Source organism: Archocentrus centrarchus, chromosome 21, assembly GCF_007364275.1.
Source record: "Archocentrus centrarchus isolate MPI-CPG fArcCen1 chromosome 21, fArcCen1, whole genome shotgun sequence".
NCBI lineage: Eukaryota > Metazoa > Chordata > Actinopteri > Cichliformes > Cichlidae > Archocentrus > Archocentrus centrarchus.
In genome coordinates, this window is record NC_044366.1 from 29,145,793 (window position 1) to 29,162,331 (window position 16,539).

A 16,539-nucleotide genomic window follows, 5' to 3' on the forward strand; every position below is an offset into this window, starting at 1 on the left:
CAGTACAGATGAGTGAAGTGGGACAAACTGTCAGCGTTTAAGCAGCACAAAGTTCTGTTACTGAGGGGGGAAAAAAACTCCCTGAAAATGAAACAGTCCTTTGGAGGGTTCATATTCTGCACAGACCATTAAAACTGTATTTTATACTGTTACCTCACTGCGGGTTCAGTGAAATGTCACATTTTGGCACAGATTAAGGCAAAAAGATGCTTGTAGATTTAAAGGCTTTGAATTTTTCCCATTTTAATCAGTTCGCGATGATCAATCTAAACCACAGTTGGGTGCTAACGCGCTGCCAGTGTCGTTTAAGTGAGCGAGAGTGCGGCCTGGGATTTTCCTGAAGAATTTTTAATTTTGCTAGGTGAGATATTTACAGCTTTGAGACCAAATCCAGACCCATAAAGAGCTGCTGCCCCCCCCCCCCCCCACACACACTTTTTTTTTTTTAACATCCCTCTAAATACAGAGTTAATTTGTTTTTTTGTCCGCTGTGAGATTAAAACATGAACAGTGAGTGAGAGGTGTTTTAAAGGGTTCATTTAATTATTCCTACGGTCAGGAAATAAACACACTTGTGGAAAATGAAGTGTCTGATGTGGGTGTGAAACTTTTCTAAAGGCCATAGGATTAGAGAGCATTCAAAAAGCTACACTGTTCACATTTGTGCAATATGCAGAGCTGGAAACCAAGATTTTCTCCCATGCTATGAATTATACTCACTCCATCTACCAGGCCTTGGGGTAATAAATTCTGGATGGGTTACTGGGGCTATAAAGTCAAGCCACATCTCCCCAGTTCCAGTGGTGGCTGACTGCAGTGAGGCCAACTAGAATCAGGGGACTTGCTTTGTGGGGCAGCGTGGTAACACCCAGGTGGTCCAGAGCTCAGGTAGTCTCTGACATCTTTCAAAACTACTGCCATGTCCAGACAATCTTTAGCCTTGGTTTGGCTCCACGCCTGAATGGCTCCCTTTGGGCTTGTAGGTCAGAAGCCATCTTAAATCATACATGTCCTTTGGTGTTTGTGGTGAGCATGAATGGAGTACTAGTGCTACTTTAAACCCGTATCTATTTAAAGTTTAGCTCTATTTGAATGAATTTTATAGAGACCCGAGGAAGGAGAGGGAAATGCTGTATCCACGCTGCGTTTCTCTGTGCCACCGAGGATTTATTTGTTTTGAAAGCCCCCCCCAAATAAAACATCAAGCACTGTGAGAAAACCTCAGACGCAGTTTATTTGGGAAATGAAGCGTGGCCCTGAATAACACTTTGTTACATCCTATCAGGACTTAATAACATATGAAAACCAACTGTGTGAGCCCTCTGGTCCACTCCTGAAATGAAGCTGAATGAGATGGGGAATGGATGTTTATACAAAAACAATTAAAAAAGGTTCATTATAATTCAAGCAATGGTCAGGACGGCCCTCTCCCGCTTCCTCCTCTTTTTCTTCTTCTCTTGCAGGCGACCTGTAGCATCAGCAAAGAACATCACGTCCTCCTTGCTCTCGATCTCCCGCTGGAGGAACTGCAGGGCCGCGCTATTCAAACCCATCACATCCTGAAAGAAGGAAAGTAGAAGAATTCCTGTGATGGTCAAACAACACAAAGCTTCGCTTGGTCACCCCCCCAACCCCCCTAGATGTCACTTACTCTGATTTCGCCCACTTTTGAGAGTGTATTGGTCCGTAGCTCATCGATGACAGAGAGCAGCATCTGGTTACTGGAGATCTGACCAAAATGGATCCTAGAAATAAACAAACAGCTTTAGCTGAGCCCAAAACCGTACACAGAACACTCAGATCTGCTCTACCAGGTCTGGAGATAACAGACAAATAATTCAAGATTATTATAGTTATTCTCACAATATTTCACTATTCTTAAATTCTATTTGCTCACAAACACTAAATAACTAATTCACTGCACCATGCACACTCATAGGCCACTTTATTAGGTGCACCTTGCTAGTATGGGACTGGACACCTAAGCCCAAAGTGTGCCATTACACCACCAGCATCAGCCTTAACTGCTGACACAAGGCAGGATGGATTTGTGCTTTCATGTTGTTTCCACCTACACTGAATGTTGCAGCAGAAATTAAGACTCATCAGTTCAGGCAGGTCTTTTTCCAGTACTCTATTGTCCTGTTTTGGTGGGTCCGTACAAACTGTAGCCTCAGTTTCCTGCTCTTAACAGACAGAATTGTCACCCAGTGTGGTCTTCTGCTGCTGTAGCCCATCTGCTTCAAGGTTCCACGTGCTGTGCATTCAGAGGTGCTCTTCTGCATACTCTGGGGTGTAGTGAGTGTTTATTTAAGTTTCTGTTTGCTTCCTATTGTCTTGAGGCAGCCTGGCTATTCTCCTGCAACCTCTGACATCCACAAGGCATTTCTGCCTAGAGACCTGCCGCTCACTGGCCCATTCTAATTATCTTAAATGCATTTTTCACAGTTTCCAAATACCGTGAGAGAAAACTTTACACTCTCTGCTTTTTGTGTCTTTTTTTTTTTTGGAAAATGAAGGTAAAACAATTGCACTGTGAAAACTGAAAAACTGTGCAAAACCACACACATACACTACACAAGTGTTAGATGGAATACAAAGAGCTCAACTACACATAAAAAAACAGTCCTTATGTTATTTTGTTTTTAAATCACCATGTTTTGAATGTTTATTTTCACCCAGACTTGAGTCACCACTGAACTGCCCAAACATTTAACTAAAGAAGAGACAGCCCTCTCATAATAGACAAGAATATCTTACTTGAGAAGGAAAAATAGGCAGCGGCAGACCAGCTCCACCTCCAGGCCCTGCTGGATGTAGCTGTTGAAAAGTTTCAGCAGCTCGGGGACATAAGGAAAAGGAAGCACCAGGAGAGAAACCTCCAGCTCACTGATGATTGCAAAAAGAAGAAAAAAACAAAATGCACTGAGTGTATTCAAATGCACGGGACAATACAGGCAGATGGTAATCAGCTTCACGGGCAAAGCCACAGTGAAATATTTGGTGGGTGTGGTCTTGTTACCCTTGGTTTAAATCTTACCTCGATCTGACCTTCTTTATCACATCTAAAACGTAGCGGGAGGGCTTAAAGAGGGACGCAGACAGATTTAGTTAATAGCCAAAGCAGAAAACAAGGTTTATTTGTATGAAGACATTTATTCTTCAGGTTTCTCTTACCAAAACATTTCCAAAGGCCACGAGGATAGGGTTGGGTTGCGGGGGAGGAAGCTGCAAAAGAGCACAAACTGTTTAATGATCTACCTGTGATGGTCTTTGAAAAAGAAAGAAAACAAAGACACCTGATTTAAACTTGGCCGATGTGCCCTTTAATCTTCTTGAGCATTACTCCCTGCAAGTCCTGTTCTGACCTCTTGCACTTGTGGATCTGTGGTGGGCGCTGGATCTCCTTCAGTGCGTCACATTTAAGTGACTCATCAACTTAAACTTCATTTCGGTCAGTGCAAAGACACACAAGCAGATGACCACATCAGAAGCATAATAACTGAAAGCATGTCTCTACCTCTTTGCCTGCATTCTCACAGGCATATTTGTGCTCTTCCATCTTCCTGGTTTCCTCTTTATAAAGCTCCAGAGCCTCCATGATTCGCTCTGCCTGCAAAGAGATCACACAACAGTAACAAGATCAACAAAGAAGAACTCCCCAGAGCTTGAAGCTAAGCTACATCTTTCTCAAAGAATGATATAAACAATCTGAAGCTTAAAGTGAACTCACAGCTTTGACTGTCTCCACAGTCTTCTTGCCAGCTGGTGCTGCCTCTCCTTGAGTCTCTCCGGGTACCTGAGGAGTAGAACAAGTAAAGGCACTGCTTATCTAGCATAAAAGCAGGAAACCTAGCTGAGAATAAGGTGGTAGGGATGATTTTTTTTTTTTTTTTAATTTCCTTTAACTCAGTTAACTAACCAAGAGATGAGTCATTTAAACTCTAAGAGACTGAAAAACAGCAATAAGAGACCTGCTGAAAATGCATTCTCATAAAAGGTCACCAAAATGCAAGGATGTAAGATGGTCTTACTTGAAAAAAAGCAAAAGTTTAAACTGGCTCAGAATCTGGTGATGATTTTGGAAAACTGTGCAGTTCATATTCCAGAGTCTGGAAGCAGGTTTTGACACATCCCCACAAAAAAAGAAAAATCCCTCTGCTGGCTCTTTCAGCCAAATAAAGGTCATTTTGGGGGAAATGTAGAAACATTAATGAGGTCTAGAAGTTGAACACTAAGCACTCACCACAGGTGCATCTCCTTTAGCCATGCTCTCCTCAAACTCTGCCTCTCGCTCCTGTCGACACAGAAACAAGGTGGTGTTTAAGTGTGTTTTATGTCAGCAATCATGTGAACCATCTGCATGGGCCTGTCCTCCACCTCACCAGCTCCCTTTCTTCCTCCAGGATGATGGGTTCCCTTGTCCTCTCCCACAGGCGCAGCGACTTGTCGTGAGATGACGACACAAGGTGGTCACCGTTCGGGCTGATGGCCAGACACCAAACCTCCCGATGGTGGCCCTGCGATTCAGAGAGGACTTTTATAAGTGTTACAATGTAGGGAAGTGGAAAAGTTTGATCCGTGCATGGGAGCAACTGAGCAGTAAGAACGGATCACCCAGAACTGACCTGCGTGTTTCTGTGAGGAAAATCTAATTAACACTCTCTGCATCTTCTCAGCTCATGAATGAAACGTGGTTGAGATTATCAGCATTTCAGGTTTCATAGAAGCCAGGCAGAGGACCCAGAGGTGAAGCCATTGGACCCTAAATATAAAGGGCACGAGGAAGTGTGTTACCTCAAGTGTCTGGATGTGCTCAAACTTGTCTGCGTCCCACTGTTTGATCTTCTTGTCCTTCCCCGCTGTGAAGAACAGATGAGTCTTTGGGACAAACTGGAGGAACATGACGCTGTGAAGAGCAAAAAGAAGGAGGGAGGAGAAGGTGAGACAACGCAGACTGAGAATAACTTCAAACAAAGAGCAACAACAAAAGATTTAAAAGGAACGAAAATGAAAAGAAATTATTGAAAAACAAGCTGGGAAAAAAAAATTTAATCAAAAAAAACATTTTTTTGTCAAAAAGGCAAAAAAAAAACATCAAGTATAGAAATTGAGATGATCCATGAGAAACCAGATGAGCGCGGAGATGAAAGTCACAGGCTGGTGTGAGTTAACAGGACACAGATCAGAGTCTCAAACCACAGAGATGAAGTCAGAGCTGGAAACTAAACGGCCCTGCAGATGACTTCATCACTGACTAAAAAAAACTCTTTTGTTTCCAGTTAAACCTACAACTGTTTGGTTTGGGTCTGTGCTGGGCAGTACCTGTCGTCATGAGCAAACATGGAGCGGTGACAGTCGCCAAAGTCCAGACCCCAGATCTTCACATTCCTGTCAGCTGAGCCAGTGGCAATAAGTGTGCTATCCTGGTTTAGAGAGACACAGGGTCAGAGCAGGGAAGACTGAGGCGACCTTTCTTGAGTCACAGTCTTGCAAAAAATGGCAAAATAAGTGAAGTTAACACCATTATGATCCAGGCTTAAAAGGGGCTTGTAGCTAATAATTTTCTATTTCAATAGTACTCACATGTGAGATGTCCAGACAAAGTACAGGCAGCTTATGTCCATACAGCGACAGGAAGAACTGGAGCAACAAAAGGGGGGAATGTGCAGTTAGGATGGAAACAGTATCGTGAAGCCAAAATGCAGTATGCAGTACACATATTTTAGTCTATTCTTGTATATCAGATGTACCTTAAGTGTGTCTGTGTAGAAGATCTTGACAGTGCAGTCTAACAAAGAGACAGCCAGCAGCCTGTGGTCAGGAGAAAACTTCACACAGAGCACGTCTTCCTCCAACTGCAGAGTGCGTGTGTGCTTCACTGTCAGCCGTCTGCATCGCAAACAAACACACAAAATGTCATCTGACACTTCCACTGAATATTTTTGTTCTTTATTAAGAAATCTGCTGGTGCAAACTGTTGCACATGTTCAATACAAAGAGTGTACATTAATGTATATTTAGCACTATATGGAAATCTTTGAAATACTGCACCTGTTGTAACAGGAATAGTAAATACAGTTAGGTTCACATGTTATTAGACGACTGCTCCCTTATTTCCCCAGAGGTCGCTGCAGTGGCTGGATCTGCATATTTGATTTGGCACAGATTTTAGACCGGATGTCCTTCCTGATGTAGCCCTCACATTTATCCGGGTCTGGGACCCTCTGAGCCTGCGAAATGATTCATTCACCCCTCCAACCCCCTTCAGCCTCCAAATGTCGACTTTTTTCTCCTTTTAAAAATGTAAAGTATTGATTTCATGTACGTGGGCACGAATCGAATCAGCACAGGTGAGAGCGGACTGATGCAAAGTCATGTTCAGAGACATGAAAATAAGACATATTGACCTGCACCAGAATGACAATAAGGAGAAGACTCAGAGCAACCTGACTTGATTGAAACCCTGCATCAGCCTCTGGAAAACAGAGGCAGTGTAATATATGGGAAATTTTCCAGTAGCACTGGGTCACTAGGATACTGCTGAGGTCACAGAAACAGATGCGAGCCTATACTGTCTGCCCAGCCTATTTCAACAAAGCTGATTGGATGATGCATCTCACAAAGCAGAAAGACCTGAAAACACAACCAAAGGCAGCTGTGTTAAAAGGTCTGGCAAAGCATGTGAAAGGCAGAAACCAATTCTTTGGTTTTCATTGGCTCTGGCCATCAGGCAGTCACTTTATTATGTTAATTTGTCCTATACTATATATATATACAGTCGGCTGCAGTTCCTCAGTGGTTTCAAACTTCTCATACCAACAATGCATCTTTCCCATATCTGAGCTGATGCTGACCACTTGATTCCAGGTGTTAAGGATGATGTGAGATCACTGAATATCTATAATATTGACTCGTGAACATGGAACAACATGACAACTTACTTCTGGACGCTTTCTTTGTCCTTTACCAGCTCAAACTCCCAGAACTTCACAGTCTTATCGGCACTTCCTGAGATAATCCCCCTCTACAGGATACACACACAAAGCAAATGAAAAAAACAAAACACACATACACACACACACACACAAAAAACAAAAAACAAAAAAAAACAATCAATCTTTGGAATTTGATTTAAAAAAATCAGTTTAGAAAAAAGATGAGGCAGGTATTAAAGACACTAAGGCACACTATCAGAGTATAGCCAGGTTTACCTGGTCTGGGGCCAGGCAAAGGGACCACACAGCTCCATCGTGGGCATCTACAGTTTCCAGAAGGCTTCCTGAGCCCAGCTCAAAGATCTGCAGCTTCCCGCTCTAATACAGAGAGAAAAGGCTCAAATTCTACAACTTTGCAAGGAGCACCGTCATCTCCCCCCACAGGTCACCATTACGTTACAGAATTCAGAAATAAAATGGACTCTACATGGTTCAAATCCAATGACATCAACAGCTGACAGAGAGCAGTGGTTCAAACTGACTATAAGCCTTATACAGAGTGCCTGAATGAGACAGAGTGTGTCCAAATACCTTAGTTCCCAAGATTATCTGCCTGTCTCCGGGCACAAAGAGGGAGCAGAGGGCGTATTCACAAGCCATGGTGCGAATCACCTGCAGAGTTGACCTGTCACAGTGGGCAGGACAGTTAGAAGACCAATGACTAAATGTGACTGCTTTTTCACTGAATGTGACCAAATGAATTAAATCTAATTATAAAAGCCTTCAAGGAGTCGCTGCATCTAAATCAGGGTCACCTGTTCCAAACTTTGACAGTATCCCCGGAGGCGGAGAGGACAGCCAGGTTGTCTGAGCTGAAGGCCAGAGTGCGCACATCTGTACGGTGTCCGCCGAGGGTGAGGCGAGCTGTTTTATTGGCTACAGGGGTCTTGTCTGAAGTCTTCAGGCTGTAGGTTTCAATGGTGTTGTTCTGCAGCAGCAGCACCACCTTCAGCTCACCACCTGTACATGACAGGCAGTCCACCCATCTGAGAGGGGACAGAGGACATAAATGGGGAGTTAGAGAACGGTGTGCACATCCGTGCAGACTCCCCCTAGTGAAGGTCCACCACCCCATTTAAGAAATCCTGGAAACACCCCTGCATGCATGTTCATCTTGTTTGAGGTCTGTCTGCTGGTGTTAAGATGTGTTAAGAGCTTATGTGTTTAAAATTAGACTATTTTTGTGTTTCTACAGAAATTAACCAGCAACTAAAGACTGTTGGTTGTCTGCAGTCTAAAGACCATCAGGGTTTGGGCAGATTACTTCCCTTGCATGCAAAAGCGACCGCAGTTTATAATACTTCAATTCTGCATGCCGCATGCTCCACTTCACTGTCCAGCAGATGGTAGCAATGTGCACAATGACCCTGACAATATAAAGCAATGCACAGGCAGCACTAGAGCAATATTAAGAACAGAGCAAATTCAAGTTGTGTTGCAGTTTATTTTGTTTTAATGCTTAAAAATGGGGTTGCTGAGTCAACACTGATGTGAATCCAAAATGCCTCAAAAGTCTTAAAACAAGCAAATTCATTTTAAGACCTTCTGTGATGCTATACCCCCCAAACTTTTCTTCATTTTTTCAAGAACACAATTCGGACCCAGGTCCCTGCAGTGGAACTGCTGTTCCTCCAGTTTTCCAAAGGTTTTCGCCTCTTGGGAAAGTCCCTGTGGTGGTGATGCAGCTGTTGTTTTTGGCTCCACACTGACCTGATCTTGGCAGATGCCTTGATGTTTGTTAGTCTGATGATCTCATCTGTCAGCATCCTCGCCACCGCCGGCTCTGCTGCCTCCTCACCTGAAGCTTCCTGAGCTCTGCGGAGAGGGCGTATAATAAGCTTCGGTTCAACGGGAGCACAAAGGTAGATAAAAAGCTTAAACTGATCATTTAAAGAGAAGCAATAGCACTTGTCCCTGCAACTGCAGTAACATCAGTGTGTTAGAAGCATAGGTGGTGTTATATTAGCCACATTCATGTGAAGTTTGCTCAGCAGAGAGTACAGATGTAAATTTGTCCACCTTAGTATATGCCTCGGATGCAATACTTTAAAAAAGTCTAGATGAAGTCCATCACACATTTGTTAAAAAAAACTGACACATGAGCACAACATAGTACGGGTCTCAGGTATGCTTTACAAGACTTAGCTGTGGTAACTGAGTGGGTCTTGTCTGTGCTTACTTGGCGGCCTTCTTTTTGGCTCTCTTCAGCTTCTTCGTCATTTTTTTGTGCACTTCTTCCTCTGACAGCACAGTGAAGAGCTCCAGCACCGAGTCATTGCCCTGATAGAGGGAGAAGACATAATGTACACCATCAATTGCTTACAGCTAAAAAAAATTAAACACAAAGGACGCTGAAGGTATATAACACTAACAAAACTATCGCGTATAAATTACAGCTGCATGCTGGCAGGCACTGCGTCTGTATGAGAGGAAATAACTCAAGAAACTCTCAGTGTTCCTGCTGAAGGAAAGACTGACAAAATATAACCATTAAAACCAGCTTTAATCACATTTAGCAATCAAGCCATGTGGTTAGATGACAAACCAATATACAGACGATTACAGCTGGGTGTGTACTGACCTACACCAGTGATGTCAGACTCTGATCTCATTCAGTAGCAGAAAACACATTAAATTAGTAAAACTAAATGAGAGCCACAAGACTACCTCTGATATGACCTACAGAGGAAAGTAACGTGGACTGCAGCCTCGATGGGCTCAAACTGCACTGAAAAAGCATCACAATGAACCCTGATATTCTCTGCGCTGTGCACTCCAAACAACTCCTGCCGAGTCAGAGGGAACCGTAAGAAGCTTCAATACTAACGTGGCAGGCGATGACTCTGCCGTTGTGGTCGGCTGTCAGTGAGACGACTCGGTCTCTGGCTTCTCTCAGGATGGAGCCGGCTTTTTTACAAGTTAGGATGCGCTGCCAAAAAAAAAAAAAAAAATCAATAAAAAGGTTAAAGAGAGAATTTATAATTAAACACATGCAAAAACTTGTTGCTTGACGTCAGTGTTGTAAAATCTGAATCATTTAAACAACTTTGAAACATTAAAAAAAAAGCATTAATTATCTCTCAGACACACACTGATTAATAAAGAATGAATTTCCATTATAAAAATGAGACATGCAGAATATTTTGATCAGTTTACCCTCACTCTAATGACTACTACTATACCTCGTCAAGGCTTTCATCCACTGCTTCCTCTTTGTCTTCATCATCATCATCATCATCCAGTAGAGTTTTCCCCTTCTTCACCTTCGGCTCACCCTCAGCTTTTTCCTGACGAGGCTGTGAGCAGACAGAGTTTTTATAACAACTCCTTTAATATCTTTTCTAGGGCCAAAGGGTACGATTAATAATGACTTGATTAACTGTAATAACAGTTTTAATGTCACTTAAAAAAGAAGCACCTCTATCGCTCGAGGAGTAAAATTACTGGCAAAATAATGTAAACAGGAAATGACAGACTACAGAAAACAAAACATTACATCTTCATAGTGGAGATCCAACATCGCACATCAGGACAAAATATTTAGGTTATCAAGAAAAATGTTTTCTTTCTCTTCGATTGCTGCAGGAGGACAAGAACAAAGCGGTCAACGGTGTCCTTTCTCACCTGCTCCAGGTAGCTGATGTCCCAGGCTCGAAGCTCACTGTCTGCAGAGCCTGTCAACAGCCTCTTCTCCTGGTTCAACAACACCATACCCCAAACCTAACACATACACACACACACACACACACACACACACAGAATAAAATAACAGAGTCATCCTAATGATCTCTGAAAGAAAATATATTAAAAATTCCAGCAGGAAGTCTCCCTTTCCCTCCAGTAAAAGCTACTGGGAATATCAAGTGTAGCAGTCACTACAACTACAATATTTCAATTCAATTTTATTTATATAGCGGCCAATCACAACAAACAGTCGCCTCAAGGTGCTTTGTATTGTAGGTAAAGACCCTACAATAATATATGAATAAAAGTACTGGGGGCACCTACACGTTACACCTACAGGAGCTACGTGGCCATGGAGACCACATCATCCTGTTACAGCGCCACACTCAAACTCAGTGAGCTCTTTAGAGCGACACATTCTTTCACAAATGTTTGTAAAGGCAGGCTTGCTGCTTAATTTTATACACCTGAGGCAATGGGACTAAAAGCACCTGAATTCAAAGATTAAGAGGCGTGGCCCACTACTTTTCTCCATATAGTGTGTGTAAGGACTACATGCAGAGCAAGAAGCCTCTCACCTCACTGCGATGGCCCACCATGGTCTTAAAGCAGTGCTGCGTGTCCAAGTCCCACCACTTCACAAAACTGTCTTTGGAGCTACACAGTGGGCAGAGCGCAGAAAATGCTGTTAAAGGTTTAACTGCTCTTAAAAAAAACAATCACAGCTGAAAAATGACACAAAACATTATGTTAGAAATAAGATGAAACTGTTTGTATCAAAAGAACTGAAAGCACCAATTCAAAGAGCTCAGAAAGGCGTCTGACTGCAGTAACACAAGGCTTGAACTGACATGCAGCACATTGCAAGGTTTTTGTTTTAAAACCTACATTTTACAAAAAAGGTGTAAAATGAAAAAAGGTGTACTACCATGTGACGAGGAGGTTCTTGTCTTTAAGGAACAAGGCCTGCGTGATGACATCTTTATGGCCTCTCAGCCGGTACAGCCCACACTCATTGATGATGTCCCACACGATCACATCTGTGTCCTAAGGGAGGAGAAAGGAGTTAACTATGCTTAACACAAGTTATAACTATTCAAGAACAAAACCAGTCCATCCTGTCAAAAAAAGCATTTTTAAGGACAAAGAAAATAGCTCAAACACATGACCTCCAATTTATCTTCCATTTATATATAACTTTGTTTCTGTGTAACTGCACTGCTACAAGCATTTAACAAAACCGAGGAAAAACGGGCATACTCGCCTTTGATCCAGTAACAAGCCTCGCCCCGAGTGCATCGTAGTGCATGATGCTGACTGCAGACTTGTGGCCATTGAAGGAGACGTTACTCTCACCATTCAGGAGGCTAAAGATTCTCACTGCGCCGTCCTCGTAACCCACAGCAATATGGACTCCGTCAGGTGAAGGGCAGAGGAAAGTCACCTCATGTTTCTGGCCCTGCAGGATCAGGACCTACACGACAGGGGGAAAAAAAGACAAGAACAGATGAAATCTAAAGAGAAAGGTACCTGCAAAATTGTTCTAGTGCTGTTATAACCATGCCTGAATCTCACCTTCTCTCCTTTTCGAACATCCCAGATAAAAACGTGTTCACATGCGGCCACAGCCACGTAGCGCCCCCTCTCCCCTCCCCGAAGGGTCACATATGTGATGTTGGCTTTCTGGCCGCCGATTACTCCAAAAACTGCACTGGCAACATAGCGCAGGTACTGCTTGGTCAAACCCATGACCGGCAGCCTAAGGTGATGTTGAATCCTGTTTCACACCAGGAGCACAAGAGAAACACTCGCTGATCACCATTCACTGAAGAAAAACAACAGACAATTCCTTGATTACTACCACCTGAATCTATCGAGTGTCTGGAGCAATTTAAGGAGAGTTCAGAGTGACTAACTTTTTATTAGTATGTTTTGAAACCTACGGATATGGATATGAGTGTACTGGAAGGTTTTCATCAAGAACCTACAGAAAAGGCCAACAGTATGTGGAATCATGAACATTACACCCAGATGTTATTACGCATCCCGTCATTCTGAATTCATGACCCTTACTCTGCTGTTTTGACAGCCTCCATGCTGATTTCAGGCTGTTCCAGTAGAGATGTTCCTCTCATCCATACATTAGGACAAATCAGCACTGGCTGACAGCAGCCTTGATGCCTCATATGAGCCTACAGTGGTGGTTACAGTGGGGCATAACATAACATATGTAGCATCAATTCTGTGCTAAATGTTCCAATATAGTGCGAGGAAGATCTGGAAAGAGTTTTGAACTTGAAGAGTGGCTTCCCAAAGAGGGAATAAACAAATGAACATTACCAAACACAATAACCATTTTAAATTTGGGTATTGGCCCATAATTAAACAATTGGAGCATCCCTGTTTCTTTTTAAAGACCTTGTTTTCTGCATATGTCTGCAAATGTCGCCACAACACTGGAACATAGCTCTAGCAATGTATATGTTTCATCACGAAGTCTGAAATGCACACAGGTGTCCACATTTTATTTCTGTATATTTACAGAAATAAAAAGATGAGTTATTGGATCATTTACTCGGTACTGTAAGTTGCCTCTGTTATCTAAACGTACCGTGTAATCTACCACTTATACCGTGATGTATTAAGACGCTGTCTGATCCATTTAACACCTTACAAGTTCAAGCTTTACCGCTGTATACAACACAGGGCCCCACATACTTAATATATGGCAGACCTTAGTGTGCTATTTGAAATTAGTATTTCCAAATGTGTCGATCCAGATCGAATTACTGCTTTTATTCCTACTGTGTAACTTTAATGTTGTAGGTTTTTTCCTTCGTTTTCTGCGCCATAATTTGAATATCCTGGTTTACAATAATACGCCAGAAGACGTACTTTTTAGTAAATTTAGTAAATGTGTAGCGCAGTATGGCACGCTAGGTTTCACAGTCCGGGGTACGTTCGTTTTGGTACGCAAAACTTCAGGCCGAGTCGGCAGTTGACGCTTCTCGCCCTTGAGTCAAGTAGACAAACGTTAAACCCCGCCCATCCACACACAACTTGGACCCAAATCGAGTGCACCTAACCACAGCAACCCGGTTATTGAACCCACGTGGTCAAACTCTTGGATAATTTTACTCAATGAAATAAACCATAACATAAATGTATGTCTCTAAACCTTTTACACAATGTTAACGTTTGTTTCGTCAGTGCAAAGCGTCTGTCTTTGTTCAGTTTGCCCTCTTACCTCTGAAGTGCTGCTCTCGCCAACTATCCTGAGCTGCTGTTTCAGACCTAATCAATCTATCACAGATCGTTACAAAAAACACAGACCGTGCAAAATTAGCTTGCCTATTAAAATATGTACACAAATAAATACTGTCAGCAATACCATATTGTTAACAATATTCAGAAATGGAAATTCAGCAGTGAACCGTGAGTCAAAGAAACTTTCCGGTTTGTTTGTGTTTGTTTCTCGATTGCGCTCCTTCTGTTGCTTTTGACTGCAATACCAGAAAAAAGGAGTCAGACGCTTTATTTATTTATTTATTTTGTTTGTTTGTTTTTTTATTCACAATCCAAAATAAAATAATCTGTTTTTCGCGTTACAGACACGTGTTTTTCTTTATTTAATTTGTGGTCAGACACGTTTGGCTTGCAATCAATGAGTTTTGCGGGTTTTTTTTTTTTTTTCATCATTAAAGTGACGTCACACCGATGCCTGAAGACCCACAGCGGAAGTGTTTTTATTTTTTTAAACTTGTTAGTCAGCTGACTCGAACCGGAAAAAAAACGAGTCAAAAAGAACCGTGAACAGCATCGGAAGCTAGTTTGTCTAACCATACAAAATAAAAGCGTGTGCTATTTTGATAGGACTGTCTGTGGACGTGACAAAGCATCAGAATGAAGAAGAAAAATATAAAGAGCACAGCAACGCAGCGTGGAGAATAATTTAAAAACAATGGTTGAAAGGCCAGATTAATTATATACATAGTTACGTGTATGATCTCCTGACGTTACATCTCGTTTGTATCCACAATCCAGTGTGCAGCATGGACACTTGAAACCCCCGGTGTAGACAGAAGGAGAAGAGAATTTCAGCAACAACTTGATGATGATATAATTGATAACACACACAATTCACGGTACCTGAACTGGATTTTTTTTTTTTTTAAAGAGGAACTAGAAGCAGATCTAATTTTACGGTTAATAATTTTAAGGTACATGCCTACTTTGTTACATGAAAGGTTCATGTATATGTTTTATATCTTGGTACAGGTCACTCCATTTCAGTTTCATGTGATCACCGACCAGAAAAGGACTTTTTATTTCTCCAAAGCAGCTTATTAGGTGTAATTTGAAAATTAAATGTGTGTGTGTGTGTGTGTGTATATATATATGTATGTATATATATATATATATATATGAATGAATGTAAAGAAATCAAGAGAAATATAGCCTTTTATTTTGAAAAACCCAACCGGATGTTGATATGTTTTAATATGGCAGACTTTTCGCCGCAACAATCAGCTCTTAGCATGGTTGCTAAATGTGTAAGTCCTAGTAACTGGCACTTAATGACTTATTTTTTGAGTGTCATTACACTATTTTTGCTTGTTAGCATGAGGACCCAGAGGAAGAACATCACGTCTTGATTATATATAGTGTCGTGTTAAGATTTATTAATTATTTATTTTGTATTTTTGGCGTGATAGCGCCTCTGTGTAGAGGAAATACATTGCTAGGTAGGTAACTGCCTGTTTGGTTTTTGAGACTATCTGACCAAAGTGCACTATCCATTTATAAAGACCGTATTCCTTTTCGGGACTGACATAAAAATGTTTAGGAAGATAAAGAAGTTGACTAGGTAAGAGGTGGATTGTTAATTTCTTGAGAAAGACGCTTATCACACGTGTGTTTTATTTATTTTAATGAAGTGCAGCTGTTACAGAGCCATGTTCCCACTAATTTAGCAGCAACATACGAAATGATCCGTCCTCAAACTGCTTGTTTAATTCACAAAGTATATGGTTGAAAAGAAACTGAACAAAGGTACTCAGTTTTCTACAAAATAACAGCAAGAAGAGCAGAAAATTCCCAGTTTTGTTCTTGAACAGTGTGGAGACTAAATGAGTTTGTTAAAACAACTTGGGTGTTACACTGAATCTATTTAAGGTTCACGAGTTTTGTTCCGCTAATGGCATGGTTTTATCTCGAGCTGGGGGTTGAGCTGACATTACATTTCTGAATAAAGGGACTGCTGTAATTCTTGTACTTGTTCTTATCTGGTGGTAATGTTATTACATGCGGGATTCTTGGCAGCTATGCTTTAAATCAGACACTCTGGTTTGTGTGGCTACAATCAGACTGGTGGCAGCCGTGCATGTAGTTCCACCGGTCTAGCATTACTCTGCGTATTCTGGTTTCATATTGTCTAATCCCTGGACCTGTTTCGTGGCAGACATCTTCACTTTACATTGCAGGGAAACCTTAGATGTAATAATGACGGCTGAGTCCCTTTAAGTGTTCCATTAAGCCAGGAGAGTGACCCAAGATGCCTACCGTTGCTGAATGCAGCCAAGTTAAGGTTTGTGCTGTGAGAGAAGTTGGCCGTCACTGCTGGCATGTCTTTCTGTGCTGTGCTTTGCAAAGCAGCGATGGTGAACTCAGAGCAGTGGACCTTTTGCACACCATAGGTGCATATTTTGTACTCCATCCAAGTTGCCTCAACACTTAATAACTTACATAGGTTTTACTTATCTCTAACAGCCACTGTGTTTCCCCCACATAGTAAAAATATGGATGTATTACAGACTCCTTTTCAGATCAGTTAAGGAGATTGACAGGGCATGCATTA

General features: G+C 41.9%; 2 protein-coding genes across 4 annotated transcripts in view; one reads left to right on the top strand and one right to left on the bottom strand.

Annotated features, from left to right (window-relative positions):
• Positions 1–1,209: 1,209 nt before the first annotated feature.
• On the bottom strand, positions 1,210–14,019 carry wdr3 (WD repeat domain 3). 2 transcript variants are annotated; one of them, XM_030758083.1, is made up of 27 exons: positions 13,930–14,019; positions 12,258–12,459; positions 11,947–12,156; positions 11,611–11,729; positions 11,261–11,339; positions 10,623–10,718; positions 10,181–10,294; positions 9,826–9,927; positions 9,178–9,278; positions 8,709–8,813; positions 7,754–7,984; positions 7,530–7,623; positions 7,215–7,316; positions 6,945–7,027; positions 5,754–5,892; positions 5,587–5,643; positions 5,326–5,426; positions 4,798–4,909; positions 4,386–4,520; positions 4,247–4,297; positions 3,734–3,799; positions 3,521–3,613; positions 3,178–3,228; positions 3,041–3,084; positions 2,761–2,889; positions 1,652–1,745; positions 1,210–1,559 (listed from the first exon to the last, which is right to left on the bottom strand). In XM_030758083.1, exons 2-27 carry the CDS (start codon positions 12,429–12,431, stop codon positions 1,404–1,406), a joined length of 2,838 nt encoding a protein of 945 aa, XP_030613943.1. In that variant the 5' UTR covers positions 12,432–12,459; positions 13,930–14,019; the 3' UTR covers positions 1,210–1,403. The 2 variants fall into 2 exon arrangements, with proteins under 2 accessions (XP_030613943.1, XP_030613942.1); XM_030758082.1 differs by having other exon boundaries at positions 12,258–12,507; positions 13,930–13,970.
• A 1,154-nt stretch (positions 14,020–15,173) lies between these two features.
• The window catches only part of gdap2 (ganglioside induced differentiation associated protein 2), a 50,710-nt gene continuing 49,344 nt past the window's right edge, over positions 15,174–16,539 (top strand). The window contains exon 1 of one of the 2 annotated variants that reach the window (XM_030757336.1): positions 15,174–15,235. The gene's annotated coding sequence lies outside the window, so the exon portion shown is untranslated. Of the gene's footprint in view, positions 15,428–16,539 lie in introns of both variants that reach the window. The other variant, XM_030757335.1, reaches the window with a different exon arrangement.

Excerpts from the sequence above, each read along its gene's own strand:
- wdr3 (XM_030758083.1), bottom strand. The coding sequence starts at position 12,431 with ATGGGTTTGACCAAGCAGTACCTGCGCTATGTTGCCAGTGCAGTTTTT. Across the intron at positions 11,730-11,946 it reads GGCTTGTTACTGGATCAAAG|GACACAGATGTGATCGTGTG; the intron begins GCGAGTATGCCC and ends CTCCTCCCTTAG. Across the intron at positions 7,624-7,753 it reads ACTGTCAAAGTTTGGAACAG|GTCAACTCTGCAGGTGATTC; the intron begins GTGACCCTGATT and ends CCACTGTGACAG.